Raw genomic sequence first — 18,573 nt, 5'->3', positions numbered from 1 at the left:
AAGCAGGAGACATCATGCTCCGTGATTTAAAACTACATTAAAAAACCATAGTAATCAAAACAGTATAGTATTGGCATAAAGACAGACACATAGGTCAATGGAACAAAATATCCCATAGATAAACTCATGCACATATGGTCAATTAATTTATGGCAAAGGAGTCAAGGATATACAATAGGGAAAAGATAGTCTCTTCAGTAAATGGTGCTGGGAAAGTTGGACACCCACCTGCAAAAAGAATGAAACTGGACCGCTATCTTATACCAGTCACAAAAATGAATTCAAATGGATTCAAGACTTGAATGTAAGACTTGAAACCATAAAACTTCTAGAAGAAAACATAGATGGTAAACTCCTTGAGATCAGACTTGTCATGGATTTTTGGATTTGACACCAAAAGTAAAGGCAACAAAAGAAAAAATAAACAGATGAGACTACTAAACAGCTTCTGCACAGCAAAGGAGCCATCAACAAAAAGAAAAAGGCAACCAACTAAATGAGAGAAAATATTTTTAAATCATATATCTGATAAGAAGTAAATATCCAAAATATATAAAGAAGTCATACAACTCCATAGCACAAAGCAAGCAACAATCCAATTAAAAAATGGACAGAGGATCTACATAGATATTTTTCTAAAGACATACAGATGGCAAACAGATTTATGAAAAGGTATTCAATATCGCTAATCATCAGGCAAATGCAAATCAAAATGTCAATGAGATATCACCTCACACCTGTCAGAGTAGCTGTTACCGAAAAGACAAATAAACGTTGACAAGGATATGGAGAAAAGAGAACCCTTGTGTACTGTTGGTATAAATGTGAATTGGTGCAGCCACTGTGGAAAACAGTAAAGAGTTTCCTTTAAAAATTAAAAATATAACTACCATATGACCTAGCAATTTCACTTCTGAAGAGAATTAAAACACTAACTCAAAAAGATATAGGCACTCTTATGTTCACAGCAACATTATTTATGATAGTCAAGATATGGTAAGAACCTAAGTGTCTAGTGATGGATGCATGGATAAAGAAAATGTGGTAGATGTATATGCAATGGAATATTATTCAGCCCTAAAAGTGAAGGAAATCATGGCATTTGCAGCAACATGGATGGACCTCAGGGCATTATGCTATATAAAATGAGTCAGAGAATGAGAAATACTATATGATCTCACTTACGTGTAGAATCTAAAAAAAATGAGCTCACAGATATGGGGATGGGGGTTAGGATATGGGCAAAATAGGTGAAGGTGGTCAAAAGGTACAAACTTCCAGTTCTAAAATAAATGAGACATCAGGATATAACGGACAGCATGGTGACTGTAGTTAATAATACTGTTTTGCCTACTTGTAATTTGCTAAGAATGTAGACCTTAAAAGTTATCATCGCAAGAAAAGAAATTTAATTATATATGGTGACACATGTTAACTACACTTACTGTAGTGATCATTTTGCAATATATACAAATACCAAATCATTAGGTTGTACCCCTGGAGCTGATATAATGTTATATGTCAATTATATCTCAATAAAAAAAAAGAAAACTGTGGTTGTCCTTTGGCTTTCTTTCTTTTTTTTTTTTTTAAACTTTTTTTTTTTTCAACGTTTATTCATTCCTGGGACAGAGAGAGACAGAGCATGAACGGGGGAGGGGCAGAGAGAGAGGGAGACACAGAATCGGAAACAGGCTCCAGGCTCCGAGCCATCAGCCCAGAGCCTGACGCGGGGCTCGAACTCACGGACCGCGAGATCGTGACCTGGCTGAAGTCGGACGCCTAACCGACTGCGCCACCCAGGCGCCCCCTTTGGCTTTCTTTTTAATTGCTCTTGCATAATCAGGCCAGATTCATGTCCACTAGGAACTATGTCATTTTCCAGGAAGTGGTACTTAAAAATATCAGAAATTTGGGAAATATGACCACTTGTGGAGAAGGCAGCAGAATCTCAGCTCTGCCAATTCCCAGGTATTTGACCATGAGCAAGACTCTTCACCTCTCTGACCTTTGGTATCCTCATTTCTAAAATGAACCTAATAATGTATTCCCTACTATACATGATTGATGTAAGGATTGGAGTGTAATAGTATATTATCAGGATTAGCATTCTTAAATTGCAAGTAAGCTCCCTATTGTGTAGGCCACTAAGATTGTGCCCTAGAACTTGTGTCTTCTTAATGCCTGTGATGGGTGTCTTCTAAAAGCTACCTTTAAAAGGAACAGAGCTCAGAGGCCATCTTCAGGGATGGTTCAAGCTCTGAGTGGAAAGTGGGTGTCCAGGTTAAGTCAGGGGAAAGTGTATGGCACCAAATCTCAGAAAGGGAGATTTTTAATACTGGGGACTGAAACCTTGGAATTTGACCTCAAGACTGATCAATTGTATCTTTTTCTCTCCCCCTTCCTTTTTTTCTCTCTGTTCTCTTGTCGTTTCAGGTGCATGATGACTGTCGTAGACGGTTTTCCAAGGAATGCTGGCTTGGAAGTCATCGAACATCAGTCATTCCTCCCACTGCTCTCAGCGACCCTAAAGGAGATGGTGAGTACCTAAACTTTAATCTCAGAATGTATTTCATTGGGACAGGAGGGAAGGTGCTAAGACTGGGGAAATTTTTTTTAATATGAAATTTATTGTCAAATTGGTTTCCATACAACACCCAGTGCTCATCCCAAAAGGTGCCCTCCTCAATACCCATCACCCACCCTCTACTCCCTCCCACCCCCCATCAACCCTCAGTTTGTTCTCAGTTTTTAACAGTCTCTTATGCTTTGGCTCTCTCCCATTCTAACCTCTTTTTTTTTTCCTTCCCCTCCCCCATGGGTTCCTGTTAAGTTTCTCAGGATCCACATAAGAGTGAAAACATATGGTATCTGTCTTTCTCTGTATGACTTATTTCACTTAGCAGAACACTCTCCAGTTCCATCCACGTTACTACAAAAGACCATATTTCATTGCCAAGTAGTATTCCATTGTGTATATAAACCACAATCTCTTTATCCATTCATCAGTTGATGGACATTTAGGCTGGAAATGTTTTAATTAAATTATTATTCTCAACCAGTCAAACATTTTTGGGGAGTAGGAATGTGCATATATGTAAAGACAGCTCATGTTTCTTTTTAGACCTTTGGGATAATGAATGTTGGTATTTATGGTGTATATGTATGTGGGCATATTCTCTGTAGGCTCTTTCCCAGTTGCTTCTAAATTATCAGAATTGATTTCAGGTTTTTCATGATTTTCAGCCACTAGATAATCCATAAAAGAAGTTTGCTTTCATGCAGGTGGGCAAGGAAGAACTACATGAAGGCCCAGGTTATGTTACTCTTAGAATGGACACTAATACCAAGGTTGTCTCCAAATCTGAAATTAGCATGATTATTGTCCCAGCATGCTCTGCTCATGCTTTGTCAATTCCTAAACACTAGTGTTTTATTGAGAATTCTATTCATAAGGTGTTGGAAGGCTACAAAGAGATCCAAGATAAGAGCATAGCTAGAGTTTATGGTTATTGTCGACCCAGGATATGGATATGACAATTGATATGACATATGGATATAATATGACAAAAGGTAGCATATGCTAAGCTCCAAAGGAGTGACACTTGGAGGCACTTGTAGATCAGAAAATGTTACCACTGTCAACTAATTATAGGAGGTTTCACAGAATGGAGTTAGTAATGAAATCAAAGCAGCAAGACTAAACTTTCTATAGGGTCTCCTATCAGAGGGTTGGAGATGTTAGAACAGATAAAACAGGGGCCAAGGGGAGGGACGTTTTGTTTAGTTTTGTGTTTGCTTTTTAAAGTATGATATGACATAGAAGCAACATGGTATAAAGGATAAAATAAAGGCCAGGCAACCATGAGTTTTAGTTACTTACTAGCTAGGTGACCTTGGGTAAGTCACTTACATTCTCTGAGCTTCACTTTCCACATCTGTAAATGGAATGATACTGTATATTGTGAGGATAAGTAATAATATGTAAAGGGCCTGAATATGAAGGAACATAGCCCAAAGGACAACAAAATTAAATCACTAGTCTTGTAGCCTAATGAAAAATGTAGACTCCCACAGGAATACTTCACTTTTTAGCAATTGCTAACAATGAATGCTTTTTTGAGTATACCTCTACTTCCCCACTTTTTCTTTGCTTTTGAGAGACTCTCCTTTGTGCCATCGAGTTGTTCATTTGCTTCTCCCATTATTCATTACTAAATAATGGGAGCTGTCAATATCAAAATCACATATCACAGCAAAAAAGAGCTGACCTATTTTACTAACACTAAGGAATTTAGAAATCTAATATATTTACCAACTGACACGCTACTGTTTCACTAAACCAGCAAAGAGATACACTACCCATCAATTTCAGTTTGTGTATGGTTAACTTCACTCTATATATGGTCAATTTCACTTACTGGAGGGGAAAGTTCAAATCCTTCATGAAATGTTTTCATTTATATTTCACTAATATGCTAATTTATCCAACTCTAACATGTGGTGGTCTACTCACCCAGGAGTGGTTAGTGAACCAGAATTTCATTGACTTAAAAATTATCCCCATATCGATGCTTACTGCACATTTTGTTGCCAAGGAAGAGCCAATATTAGCTGACAGCAAAGAAAAGAAAGAAAAGTATATAGGTTCCTTAGTCAGAGAACAGAAGTGGGCAAGGATTCTGCAGCCGGTACAGCAGAGTTTTAGAACTGGACATAGCACATGTGCACATGTGTACATACACATCTGCACACACTCAGAGCCACTCTAGTCTTTTCCAGTAATTTTCTAACCCTAACACAGATACATCCAGATAGACATTGGTACAGGGAATGAGCCATTCACACAGGTTTCTTCAGGTTTCTGTCGTGTTTCCTTAATGACATGCACAGACACAAAGCTAAATTCACTCAGGGATGCATACATATATTATTCTCAAATCTACTCAAATATTTACACACATAAAGTCACCTACCAGATAGTTAACTAGAGAGGTGATGAGGTGGATGACTTGGTAAATTAAAGATGCTTGACTGGACAGGAAAAGGAAGGGAGTAGGAGGAAAATAGGATTGATAGAAGAGAAAAAGTAACAAACTAGTCAACCAAGCAAACTCAAGCTGGTATGAAAGTCAATTTAGTCTTGAATCTGAGATTTTGCTCACCCCAACAGGGGGACCTGGGGAAGATGTCTAAGCAGACTGAAGGATGCCCTCCTCAGCATCCCTCCTATCACCCTAAATAGGTATTAAGGGGCTGCAACCTATTTGTAATTAGCCCAACAGGTTATGTGCTTCCTGTCCTTAGGGAAGTTGGAGTTTCTTAGTTTGTTTTTTCCTATCCTATCACTTCTTACTCTTGTTATAGACAATCAACTAATGGCATTGCTTCTTTCTTTTGTTTTCCACCAATGACATAGTATTATTGCTTAGAAGCACATGAGCTAAGCCATTCTTTTTGTGTAGTATTTCATCTAATGCCCCATGAGCTAGGTTTTAGCCTTTCCTTTCACTCATCTGCAGTACTGATCCAATTGAATCTCACTCTTGAGAAGCTTTCTTTCAATAACAGTTATACTCAGGTGCATTGTGAGGGTTAGATGAACTAACATCTGTTAGAGATCATTTTAAAATATAGGAAGGGGATAAGTAAGCTGTCTTTATGCTAATTTAACATCCTTCTGTGGTACAAACTGAACAAATTTGAGAGGGACTATAGGCTTCCTGGTTTGGAGAACTGTGGTTGTATTAAGGCAGCTCAAAGAAGCATGAGCTTTTATTTGTTTTTTGAAAGGCTCTTTCAGGCTGTTGAGTTATCTAAAGTCAACTAAATTCTCTAAGCCCTTTTCACACTTGATCCTGCCAAACCAAGTTCCTATTGTCCAATTCTGGTACAATTTATGTCCTCAGGTGTAAAATCCAAGCTTCACATTTATCCCTTTTTCATCTTGTTGACTTTGATCTATCTGCCCATTAGGTCATTTTTCTTTTTTTTTTTTAATATGAAATTTATCGACAAATTGGTTTCCATACAACACCCAGTGCTCATCCCAAAAGGTGTCCTCCTCAATACCCATCACCCACCCTCCCCTCCCTCCCACCCCCCATCAACCCTCAGTTTGTTCTCAGTTTTTAACTCTCTTATACTTTGGCTCTCTCGCACTCTAACCTCTTTTTTTTTTTCCTTCCCCTCCTCCATGGGTTCCTGTTAAGTTTCTCAGGATCCACATAAGAGTGAAACCATATGGTATCTGTCTTTCTCTGTATGGCTTATTTCACTTAGCATCACACTCTCCAGTTCCATCCACGTTGCTACAAAAGGCCATATTTCATTTTTTCTCATTGCCACGTAGAATTCCATTGTGTATATAAACCACAATTTCTTTATCCATTCATCAGTTGATGGACATTTAGGCTCTTTCCATAATTTGGCTATTGTTGAGAGTGCTGCTATGAACATTGGGGTACAAGTGCTCCTATGCATCAGTACTCCTGTATCCCTTGGATAAATTCCTAGCAGTGCTATTGCTGGGTCATAGGGTAGGTCTATTTTTAATTTTCTGAGGAACCTCCACACTGCTTTCCAGAACGGCTGCACCAATTTGCATTCCCACCAACAGTGCAAGAGGGTTCCCGTTTCTCCACATCCTCTCCAGCATCTATCGTCTCCTGATTTGTTCATTTTGGCCACTCTGACTGGCGTGAGGTGATACCTGAGTGTGGTTTTGATTTGTATTTCCCTGATAAGGAGCGACGCTGAACATCTTTTCATGTGCCTGTTGGCCATCCGGATGTCTTCTTTAGAGAAGTGTCTATTCATGTTTTCTGCCCAATTCTTCACTGGGCTATTTGTTTTTCGGGTGTGGAGTTTGGTGAGCTCTTTATAGATTTTGGATACTAGCCCTTTGTCCGATATGTCACTTGCAAATATCTTTTCCCATTCCGTTGGTTGCCTTTTAGTTTTGTTGGTTGTTTCCTTTGCTGTGCAGAACCTTTTTATCTTCATAAGGTCCCAGTAATTCACTTTTGCTTTTAATTCCCTTGTGTTTGGGGATGTGTCGAGTAAGAGATTGCTACAGCTGAGGTCAGAGAGGTCTTTTCCTGCTTTCTTCTCTAAGGTTTTTATGGTTTCCTGTCTCACATTTAGGTCCTTTATCCATTTTGAGTTTATTTTTGTGAATGGTGTGAGAAAGTGGTCTAGTTTCAACCTTCTGCATGTTGCTGTCCAGTTCTCCCAGCACCATTTTTTAAGAGGCTGTCTTTTTTCCATTGGATGTTCTTTCCTGCTTTGTCAAAGATGAGTTGGCCATACGTTTGTGGGTCTAGTTCTGGGGTTTCTATTCTATTCCATTGGTCTATGTGTCTGTTTTTGTGCCAATACCATGCTGTCTTGATGATGACAGCTTTGTAGTAGAGGCTAAAGTCTGGGATTGTGATGCCTCCTGCTTTGGTCTTCTTCTTCAAAATTCCTTGGGCTATTCGGGGCCTTTTGTGGTTCCATATGAATTTTAGGATTGCTTGTTCTAGTTTCAAGAAGAATGCTGGTGCAATTTTGATTGGGATTGCATTGAATGTGTAGATAGCTTTGGGTAGTATTGACATTTTGACAATATTTATTTTTCCAATCCATGAGCAGGGAATGTCTTTCCATTTCTTTAAATCTTCTTCAATTACCTTCATAAGCTTTCTATAGTTTTCAGCATACAGATCCTTTACATCTTTCATTAGATTTATTCCTAGGTATTTTATGCTTCTTGGTGCAATTGTGAATGGGATCAGTTTCTTTATTTGTCTTTCTGTTGCTTCATTGTTAGTGTATAAGAATGCAACTGATTTCTGTACATTGATTTTGTATCCTGCAACTTTGCTGAATTCATGTACCAGTTCTAGCAGACTTTTGGTGGAGTCTATCGGATTTTCCATGTATAATATCATGTCATCTGCAAAAAGCAAAAGCTTTACTTCATCTTTGCCAATTTTGATGCCTTTGATTTCCTTTTGTTGTCTGCTGATGCTAGAACTTCCAACACTATGTTAAACAACAGCGGTGAGAGTGGGCATCCCTGTCGTGTTCCTGATCTCAGGGAAAAAGCTCTCAGTTTTTCCCCATTGAGGATGATGTTAGCTGTGGGCTTTTCATAAATGGCTTTTGTGATCTTTATGTATGTTCCTTCTACCCCGACTTTCTCAAGGGTTTTTATTAAGAAAGGGTGCTGGATTTTGTCGAAGGCCTTTTCTGCATCGATTGACAGGATCATATGGTTCTTATCTTTTTTTTTTTGTTAATGTGATGTATCACGTTGATGGATTTGTGAATGTTGAACCAGCCCTGCATCCCAGGAATGAATCCCACTTGATCATGGTGAATAATTCTTTTTATATGCCGTTGAATTCGATTTGCTAGTATCTTATTGAGAATTTTTGCATCCATATTCATCAGGGATATGAATGAATCTCTTTTTTTACTGGGTCTCTGTCTGGTTTAGGAATCAAAGTAATACTGGCTTCATAGAATGAGTCTGGAAGTTTTCCCTCCCCTTCTATTTCTTGGAATAGCTTGAGAAGGATAGGTATCATCTCTGCTTGAAACGTCTGGTAGAACTCCTCTGGGAAGCCATCTGGTCCTGGACTCTTATTTGTTGGGAGATTTTTGATAACCGATTCAATTTCTTCGCTGGTTATGGGTCTGTTCAAGCTTTCTATTTCCTCCTGATTGAGTTTTGGAAGTGTGTGGGTTTTCAGGAATTTGTCCATTTCTTCCAGGTTGCCCAATTTGTTGGCATATAATTTTTCATAGTATTCCCTGATAATTGTTTGTATCTCTGAGGGATTGGTTGTAATAATTCCATTTTCATTCATGATTTTATCTATTTGGGTCATCTCCCTTTTCTTTTTGAGAAGCCTGGCTAGAGGTTTGTCAATTTTGTTTATTTTTTCAAAAAACCAACTCTTGGTTTCGTTGATCTGCTCTACAGTTTTTTTAGATTCTATATTGTTTATTTCTGCTCTGATCTTTATTATTTCTCTTCTTCTGCTGGGTTTAGGCTGCCTTTGCTGTTCTGCTTCTAGTTCCTTTAGGTGTGCTGTTAGATTTTGTATTTGGGATTTTTCTTGTTTCTTGAGATAGGCCTGGATTGCAATGTATTTTCCTCTCAGGACTGCCTTCGCTGCGTCCCAAAGCGTTTGGATTGTTGTATTTTCATTTTCGTTTGTTTCCACATATTTTTTAATTTCTTCTCTAATTGCCTGGTTGACCCACTCATTCATTAGTAGGGTGTTCTTTAACCTCCATGCTTTTGGAGGTTTTCCAGACTTTTTCCTGTGGTTGATTTCAAGCTTCATAGCATTGTGGTCTGAAAGTATGCATGGTATAATTTCAATTCTTGTAAACTTATGAAGGGCTGTTTTGTGACCCAGTATACGATCTATCTTGGAGAATGTTCCATGTGCACTCGAGAGGAAAGTATATTCTGTTGCTTTGGGATGCAGAGTTCTAAATATATCTGTGAAGTCCATCTGTTCCAATGTCTCATTCAAGGCCCTTGTTTCTTTATTGACCGTGTGTCTAGATGATCTATCCATTTCTGTAAGTGGGGTGTTAAAGCCCCCTGCAATTACCACATTCTTATCAATAAGGTTGCTTATGTTTATGAGTAATTGTTTTATATATTTGGGGGTTCCGGTATTCGGCGCATAGACATTTATATTTGTTAGCTCTTCCTGATGGATAGACCCTGTAACTATTATATAATGTCCTTCTTCATCTCTTGTTACAGCCTTTAATTTAAAGTCTAGTTTGTCTGATATAAGTGTGGCTACTCCAGCTTTCTTTTGGCTTCTGTCGTATGATAAATAGTTCTCCATCCCCTCACTCTCAATCTAAAGGTGTCCTCAGGTCTAAAATGAGTCTCTTGTAGACAGCAAATAGATGGGTCTTGTTTTTTTATACATTCTGATACCCTATGTCTTTTGGTTGGCGCATTTAATCCATTTACATTCAGTGTTATAGAAAGATACGGGTTTAGAGTCATTGTGATGTCTGTATGATTTATGCTTGTACTGATGCCTCTGGTACTTTGTCTCACAGGGTCCCCCTTAGGATCTCTTGTAGGGCTGGTTTAGTGGTGACAAATTCCTTCAGTTTTTGTTTGTTCGGGAAGACCTTTATCTCTCCTTCTATTCTAAATGACAGACTTGCTGGATAAAGGATTCTCGGCTGCATATTTTTTCTGTCTAGCACCCTGAAAATCTCGTGCCAATTCTTTCTGGCCTGCCAAGTTTCAAAAGAGAGATCAGTCACGAGTCTTATAGGTCTCCCTTTATATGTGAGGGCACGTTTACCCCTTGCTGCTTTCAGAATTTTCTCTTTATCCTTGTATTTTGCCAGTTTCACTATGATATGTCGTGCAGATCGATTCAAGTTACGTCTGAAGGGAGTTCTCTGTGCCTCTTGGATTTCAATGCCTTTTTCCTTCCCCAGTTCAGGGAAGTTCTCAGCTATAATTTCTTCAAGTACCCCTTCAGCACCTTTCCCTCTCTCTTCCTCCTCTGGGATACCAATTATGTGTATATTATTTCTTTTTAGTGTATCACTTAGTTCTCTAATTTTCCCCTCATACTCCTGGATTTTTTTATCTCTCTTTTTCTCAGCTTCCTCTTTTTCCATAACTTTATCTTCTAGTTCACCTATTCTCTCCTCTGCCTCTTCCATCCGAGCCGTGGTGGTTTCCATTTTGTTTTGCATTTCATTTAAAGCGTTTTTCAGCTCCTCGTGACTGTTTCTTAGTCCCTTGATCTCTGTAGCAAGAGATTCTCTGCTATCCTCTATACTGTTTTCAAGCCCAGCGATTAATTTTATGACTATTATTCTAAATTCACTTTCTGTTATATTACTTAAATCCTTTTTGATCACCTCATTAGCTGTTGTTATTTCCTGGAGATTCTTCTGAGGGGAATTCTTCCGCTTGGTCGTTTTGGATAGTCCCTGGCGTGGTAAGGACCTGCAGGGCACTTCCCCTGTGCTGTGGTGTATAACTGGAGTTGGTGGGTGGGGCCACAGTCAGACCTGATGTCTGCCCCCAGCCCACCGCTGGGGCCACAGTCAGACAGGTGTGTGCCTTCTCTTCCCCTCTCCTAGGGGCGGGAATCACTGTGGGGTGGCGTGGCCCATCTGGGCTACTTGCACACTGCCAGGCTAGTGGTGCTGGGGATCTGGTGTATTAGCTGGGGTGGGTAGGCAAGGTGCACGGGGGCAGGAGGGGCAGGCTTAGCTCGCTTCTCCTTAGGTGATCCACTTCAGGAGGGGCCCTGTGGCAGCGGGAGGGAGTCAGATCTGCTGCTGGAGGTTTGGCTCCGCAGAAGCACAGAGTTGGGTGTTTTCGTGGAGCGAGCAAGTTCCCTGGCAGGAACTGGTTCCCTTTGGGATTTTGGCTGGGGGATGGGCGGGGGAGATGGCGCTGGCCAGCGCCTTTGTTCCCCGCCAAACTGAGCTCTGTCGTCCGGGGGGCTCAGCAGCTCTCCCTCCCTTTGTCCTCCAGCCTTCCTGCTTTCCAAGCAGAGCTGCTAACTTATGTCCTCCCAGACGCTAAGTCGCGCTTGCTGTCGGAACACAGTCCGCCCAGCCCCTCCGCTTTTGCAAGCCAGACTCAGGGGCTCTGCTTGGCCGGCGAGCCGCCCCTCCGCCCCGGCTCCCTCCCTTAGTCCGTGGAGCGCGCACCGCCTCGCCGCCCTTCTTACCCTCTTGCGTGGGCCTCTGGTCTACGCTTGGCTCCGGCGACTCCATTTTGCTAATCCTCTGGCTTTTTTCTGGGTTATTTAGGCAGGTGTAGGTGGAATCTAAGTGATCAGCAGGATGCGCGGTGAGCCCAGCGTCCTCCTACGCCACCATCTTGACTAGAATCTCCTAATTCCCATTAGGTAATTTTTCAATCCCATTCTGTCATCCAATAGCTTTCCCTCCAGCTTTGAGTACTTCAAATTTGAGAAGCCAGCCTTCTATGTTTTCATTTGAATTGTTGATTAAAATTGCTGAACAGTACAGGACACTCCATTACTATTAACATCAGCCTATTCAAAAGCAGCCTTGTGGGCACAATTACTTACCTGGTTATGAATCTGCCTAACATTGCTATATTCCAGTCCATGATGCCACACAATTTTCTCACCTTGTTCACAGATTCTCTTGACAAACTTGGCCTTGCTCAAATTCAGATATTCTCTGACTCTAGGAGAAATGCTAGATGCGTCTGCCCTTGTCTTTTCCAAAGAATAGCTTTCTGCCAACACTGCTTCCCTTTGTCTTCCCATCTGTAACCAAATTAGGTTTGACACTGAAGCATGAGTTGCCTTAATTATAGAAATTTCTCCTTATCTCACAGTTTTCCATCCCCATCCTGGATTATTTTTATTAATCATTGCAACATGATGCTATTTTACATATGGAGAAATGAATACCCAGAGAAGTTAAGATGTTTGCTCTAGTTTAGTGAATAAATCTAGAGGGCAACCAGCTGTGGCACACAGCTGCATTATGTTGTAGAATTACATTGCAGAAGGCAACCCATGATCCAAGCTGCCAAATGGATCTACAAATGATTTCAGCTACACCCTCGTGGCTATTTAACTTATTGATAACATTAGCATAATTCTTTCTTCCTATTTCTTAATTTAATCCTTAAATAGTTGATATATTCACATGGTTAAAGTTTTTCTAAAAAATAGAAACACACATATGCACATATTTAGTTTAAAAATATTACTATCCTTTCTCTCAGTCTTCTCAGTCTCCTGTAGTCCCATCCCATGACCACTCACAAAAAGTTGACTACTGCCATTGGTTTATTCAATAGCTTCGAGTATGTCTTCCAGTATATACTAGTAAATATAAACATATATTCTTATCCCTCCCCTTTTTAACACTGTACACATTGCTCTAAACCTTGCTTTTATTTTATCCTTCATAGTATATTTAGGAGGTCATTTTGTATCAAAATATTGCCTCCTTGTTCTTTTTTTACAGCTATAAGATAACCCATTATATGGATATACCATAATTTACTTAACTAGTTCTCTATTGGTAGATAACTTGGTGGTTTTCACTCTTTTGCTATTACAACAATGTTGCAATGAACAATCTCATACAGGTCATTTTACATATACATCTATAGGAAAAATTCCCCGAAGTGTAATTACTGGGTCATAATGAATAGGCCTTTGTAATTTTCATAGATGCTGTCAAATTACCCTCCATAGGGCTTGTTGTCACTTTGCACTTCCACCCTCAGTGATAGTGCATATTTTTCCATGTCTTCCTCAATCAACTGTATCATCTATTTTTTTTTATTTTTGCCAATCTTCTGGATAAGAAAAAAAATGGTACCATGGCCAGTTTTAACTAGTCTCTTACTATAGCGAGTTTGTTCATCTTTCACATTTAAGAAACAATTCATATTTCCTTTTCTCCTCAATGTAACACCTAGTTTATTTTCATCTCAACACTGGGAAACAAGTTAGTTTTTGGAATGGGCCACTTTGCAGATAAGGAAACTGAGGCCCAAATAGTTCATAGCAGTTGGTATCAGTGCTACTGCTGCCTCATCTTTAAAAAGGGACTAACCCATTGGACCTTTGGCACTGTTAAAAATCATTGAGCATAGAAAGATCTATTCCATAACCTCTGGCAGAGGTAGTCCTTGCTTCTAAGCATAGCTCACAGTTCCATTAGATGTTGGCAGGAGGCTGTTTCCATAAATCCTTTCATTGAAGTGCATACTCAAAGTCATATGCTCACCTAGAGGGTGTTGGTGAGAGGTTGCTGAATAAAAGGAACCACAGAGCAGAATCAGATTCTCAAAGCAGAGGTAAGCCTGAGACCAGGTGGTGAGTTGGGGCTTGATTGTTGTTTGGTAAAGGAGCAAGCGCATAAAAAGATACTACTTTTTTTTTATTTTCTTCATGTATCTTATGACTTGACCCTAATGTTTCATACAATACTAGCCACACCCTTATTTTTGAACTGCGTCCTCTAACATCTTGTTATCATTTTATATGGTCCCTGTCGTCTCTCTGACCTCATTTCTGCCACTCCCCCCCCCCACTCACTCCACAACAGTCATGCCTTTCTGTTTACTGGTCTTCAGACACCCCAGACAGTCTGCCTTCTCTGGGTCCTAGCACTTACTCTTTCTTCTGCCCCAGAAACTTTTCCCCCTAATATCTGCATTGCTCAGTTCTTTATTTCATTTAAGTCTCATCTCACATGTCACCTCCCCAGAGAAGCTGTCTCTGACTACTCTGTCTAAAATTACACCCCCTTCAGTCACCATCCCCTTACCCTGACTTCTTTTTCTTCAAATTATATTATTTTCTTTTTTTAATAATGTTTATTTATTTTTGAGAGAGAGAGAGAGAGAGAGAGTCAGAGAAGGGCAGAGAGAGAGGGAGACACAGAATCTGAATCAGGGTCCAAGCTGAACTATCAGCACAGAGTTTGATGCCAGGCTCAAACCCACGAACTGGGAGATCATGACCTGAACTGAAGTTGGACACTCAACCAGGTGACCTGATATTATTTTCTATATTTCTTTGTTGTGGTGTGTCTCCCACCATTAGAATATAAGCTCCACAAGAACAGAGACTATTTCTATCTTGTCCACCATTTATTCTCAGAACACAAGAAGGACAATCACAGAGAATGCCCTCAATACATATTTGTTGAATGAATGTCTTAACTACCATTGTGTCAACATATTACCTTTTGTAAAACAAATGTTGAAAAGGGCACTATTTTTGGATAATGTGTTCAGGGAGAGCAACTACTTCTAAGCTATGCTATTGAAGGGATATACCAGACTTCCCTTATAGCTGTGAGTCCTAGCAAGCCTTGAAAATTTGGTGCATGACTGGCTAGCTGGGTTAGGATCCCTTTGAGTTCTACTGGCCATTGAGTAGGAATTGGCCCATAGAGGAAGCCTGCTTTAGCTTTTCCAGGAAGCAAAGGAGCAAAGGAAGCAAAGGAAGCCTTTGCTTTTCCAGGCAAAACAGCCATGAAATCTGCTCAAGTCAGCAGAATTCCTCCAGGCTCCCTTTCACCCAGGTTACAACAAATGGGATATCTCACCTCCCTCCCCATGCCCCGCATCATTCAGGAGTGAGCCACATACCTTTTTCCCTTTGCATTTATTTTTGCTGTGGTATCCCTGGCAAGTCATAAGCTCAGAGGTTTGGGGGCTCACGATCTGTCTACCATCTCCTAGGGGGCCATTGCTCACTACCTGTCTCCCTGCCCACAGGCTCTAAGACAGCACAAGCTGACAGGCTTTGGCAATTTAGACTGCTATAACTCCACTTCACTGTAGGGAACTTCAGAGTTAGGGATTATTAAAAGCATCTCTCTTATTCAGACAATTTCCCTATAGTCTTTTTTCCCCTGGAAGTTGGTGTGATAACTTGGATTGCTCTGCCAGAGCCTCAAAGGAGTGATTAAAGCTCCCTGCTTCATCCCACTTTGATATGTTCTGTAATTAGCTCCTAGCTAAAAGACAGCTTTTTCTACCCCTCGCTCTTTACCTGGTACCTTCTCACTGTGAGAACTGAGCTATCCCAGAGAGAGGACTAGTTGGTATGCTGATCCTCCTCCTGGGCTCCCAACACTCTCCTTCAGATTCCCCACAGTGTTTTATTAACCCTTCATTATGGCACCAATTTCCTTAATCTTTGTGTTTGAACATATTATTGTGTATGAGTCTGTTCCTCCAGCTTGAGGGCAGAGGCTATACCCCTAGCAGTATCTAGCATGATGATTGGCATGTAGTAGTTGCTTAACAAATGTTTGCCTGGCAACAGCTGGGCAAACATTAAATAAAAGCCCCTTTGGGTTGTGTTCTGAATTCCCCTCTAGTTCTCATTCTCAGGGGTCTGGGCATAAGGAAAATCTGGGAGGCTTTGGATATGTGTTTGGCCTTGTTTGTGGTGATTGTATCATGGGTGTTTACATATATCTAAACTCATTAAATTGCACACATTAAATATGTACAATTATTTGTATATCAACTATACCTCAATAAAGCTGTTTTTAAAAAGTCTTTCCAAAATGTGATGTTAAGTCATGTCTTGTTTCCATCTCAATGGCCCTGTTCTTTGTTCTCCTTTTTCTTTTTGTTGTGTGCATATATCAGGCCAATTAGTAGTATCTTCAGACTTCTGGAACCTTGATTGGTCATCAGCCTGTTCATGTCCCCTTCTCATCTTCATCAACTCCAAAAGTGGCGATCACCAAGGGATCATCTTCCTCCGAAAATTCAAGCAATACCTTAATCCTTCTCAAGTTTTTGACCTGTCGAAGGGTGGACCTGAAGCTGGGTAAGCATGGGGTAAGGGATATAGTTGGGTATATATATGGAACTTTTCACTCTATATATTCTAGACTAGGATAGGTTTCCTGAAATCAGTTCTAGTACCTGGGTAGGAAAGATATATTTTCTCAAGTCAGGACACAAACATATAACTTCAGAACATTTCAGGTTGGGTAGTTGGAGAACTTTTAGCCCTCTCCCAGAAATACCTTCAGGACCATGTCCTGGTCTCAGATTTGCTTTACTTTTCCTGTTTGGAAGAAGTCTAACTATATCTCCTGACCTCAGAGGAGAAGACAAATGGATATTACTGCTCACCTTTCCTGTCCCTCATTCCTTTCAGGGACCAAATAGATATATCTCTACTATAGGCCTGTTTTATTTAGGGACCATCTGACTGTTCAGCTCTGGTTTTTGTGAGGCCACTGGCCAATGTGCAAGGCATTCTTCTTGGGCTCAACAAGGAGTTTAGCTATGTTATTGTAGCTTCTAAAGTATGATTATGCATCGAAGATGGTAGGCTGAAGCAAGGCCTCATCTCCAGGATTGCCTATGGGAGCATTGCCTGTGATGTTAGGAATACAGAGAGATAGGAGCTAAGTGAAAGAAGGAAGGTAGCCTGTTAGTAGGATGCAGAAGCAGCAGTCCTTAGCTCTTGGCACAGTATAGAAAAGAATTGTGAACCCTAACCATTCATGAAATTACTTTTTTTCTCCCTCTTTCTTTTAGGCTGTCCATGTTCAAGAATTTTGCTCGTTTTCGCATTGTGGTTTGTGGTGGAGATGGCAGTGTGAGCTGGGTCTTATCTCTGATTGATGCCTTTGGATTACATGAAAGGGTGAGTTCCTGGCTGACTCAGTTTAGCCATTGCTAGAGAGATTGGGAGTATGGAGCTGCTCATCCCAAAAAGTCCCTGGTCTTCATGCTCCTTATGTATATAACATGTTTTCCACTGGTTTCATAGCCAACCTGGCTGACAGATTCCCAATCTAAGCTTCATCACCTAAACCATTTTCTGGTTATCTATCTGTGAGAAGGAGAAATGCGGGAGTTATCAGAAAGAATGAGCAATACTATATTCTCCAGGCCACAAAGTGAAGAATCGAAGGGGAGGAGAGCAAACAGAAAAGAAGTGGCTTCAGGCAACATTCAGCCCCCAATTTTCTTACCCTCCTGAGGCCACTGATTTTCTTCCCCAAGTCTCAAGAGTAGCAGAAACTTTCCTCTAACTTTCCCTTCTCTCCCTAGATAGCTCCATGCCCTTCTGACTCTTATAGCTTTGTCTCCCAAGTCACCTTATCTCCTTGGCCAACCCTTGATAGAAATTTATGGCTATACTTCTCTTTCATAAGCATGGCTATAAATACTGGCATATTCTAGCAATATTTTCTTTCACTGAGTAGGTTCTATATTGCCAAGAGCGGGGGCCCAACCCCTTAGGAAAAAGTTCACTCAACATCAGACATCTTCCTATTACACTTCCTAAAATCAGAAGTCTCCTATTGCCACTGGTTTTGAGACCACAATCTTTCCCAAGGAGCACCTTCTGGGTTTGTTTATGGGTGGATCTTGGTAGGATTGTCTGAAAGAGGTGCCTGTTTTTGTTCTTGCAGTGTCAGTTGGCAGTCATACCACTTGGAACCGGCAATGATCTGGCCCGTGTCCTAGGCTGGGGCGCATTCTGGAACAAAAACAAGTCGCCTGTCAACATCCTCAACAGAGTGGAGCAGGCTAGTGTGAGAATTCTAGACAGGTGAGTGGCTGAAAGATCAGGTCATTGTGCCTATTCCAGTCCCACATCAGTTATTCTGTTACATCATCTCAACCATGAATGTTGTAACCCCCCTCATAGTGCCTCATTTCCTGTCTAGCTTCAATGCAGGGCAGTTTGTGTGGGGCAACACTTATCTATTAGGAAGTCAGGGTCCACTATGTATCCTTTAGACATCACTAAAGCCCTTCTCCAAACTCAAAAGATCCTAAATCAGGAGCCCCATGGGTAAATTTTAAGGGTTCTGTCAACCTCCTTCAAGTTGCATAGCTAATAGTCTATGTAAGCATATTTTTTCCTTGGGAGCATTTCTATCTTTCTGTTCTATTCTAGAATAGTATAGAAACTATTCTATAGCTCCATCAGTTTTTCAAAGAAACTCATAAAAATGAGGGTTCAGAAACAAATGGCCTAGATTGTCTCTGCTCTAGAGAGGAATGAGTATTGCCGT

General features: G+C 40.5%; 1 protein-coding gene across 1 annotated transcript in view; it reads left to right on the top strand.

Annotated features, from left to right (window-relative positions):
• The window catches only part of DGKK (diacylglycerol kinase kappa), a 163,528-nt gene that overhangs the window by 104,300 nt on the left and 40,655 nt on the right, over positions 1-18,573 (top strand). The window contains exons 8-11 of the mRNA XM_047843840.1: positions 2,437-2,539; positions 16,175-16,358; positions 17,081-17,189; positions 17,965-18,104. Of these exons, the coding sequence (XP_047699796.1) occupies positions 2,437-2,539; positions 16,175-16,358; positions 17,081-17,189; positions 17,965-18,104 (536 nt within the window). The remainder of the gene's footprint in view (positions 1-2,436; positions 2,540-16,174; positions 16,359-17,080; positions 17,190-17,964; positions 18,105-18,573) is intronic.

The sequence above is a fragment of the Prionailurus viverrinus genome, chromosome X, assembly GCF_022837055.1.
Source record: "Prionailurus viverrinus isolate Anna chromosome X, UM_Priviv_1.0, whole genome shotgun sequence".
NCBI classification, from domain to species: Eukaryota; Metazoa; Chordata; class Mammalia; order Carnivora; family Felidae; genus Prionailurus; species Prionailurus viverrinus.
The sequence above is the reverse complement of the archived record's forward strand: the minus strand, read 5'-3'. Positions and strand labels throughout refer to the sequence as shown.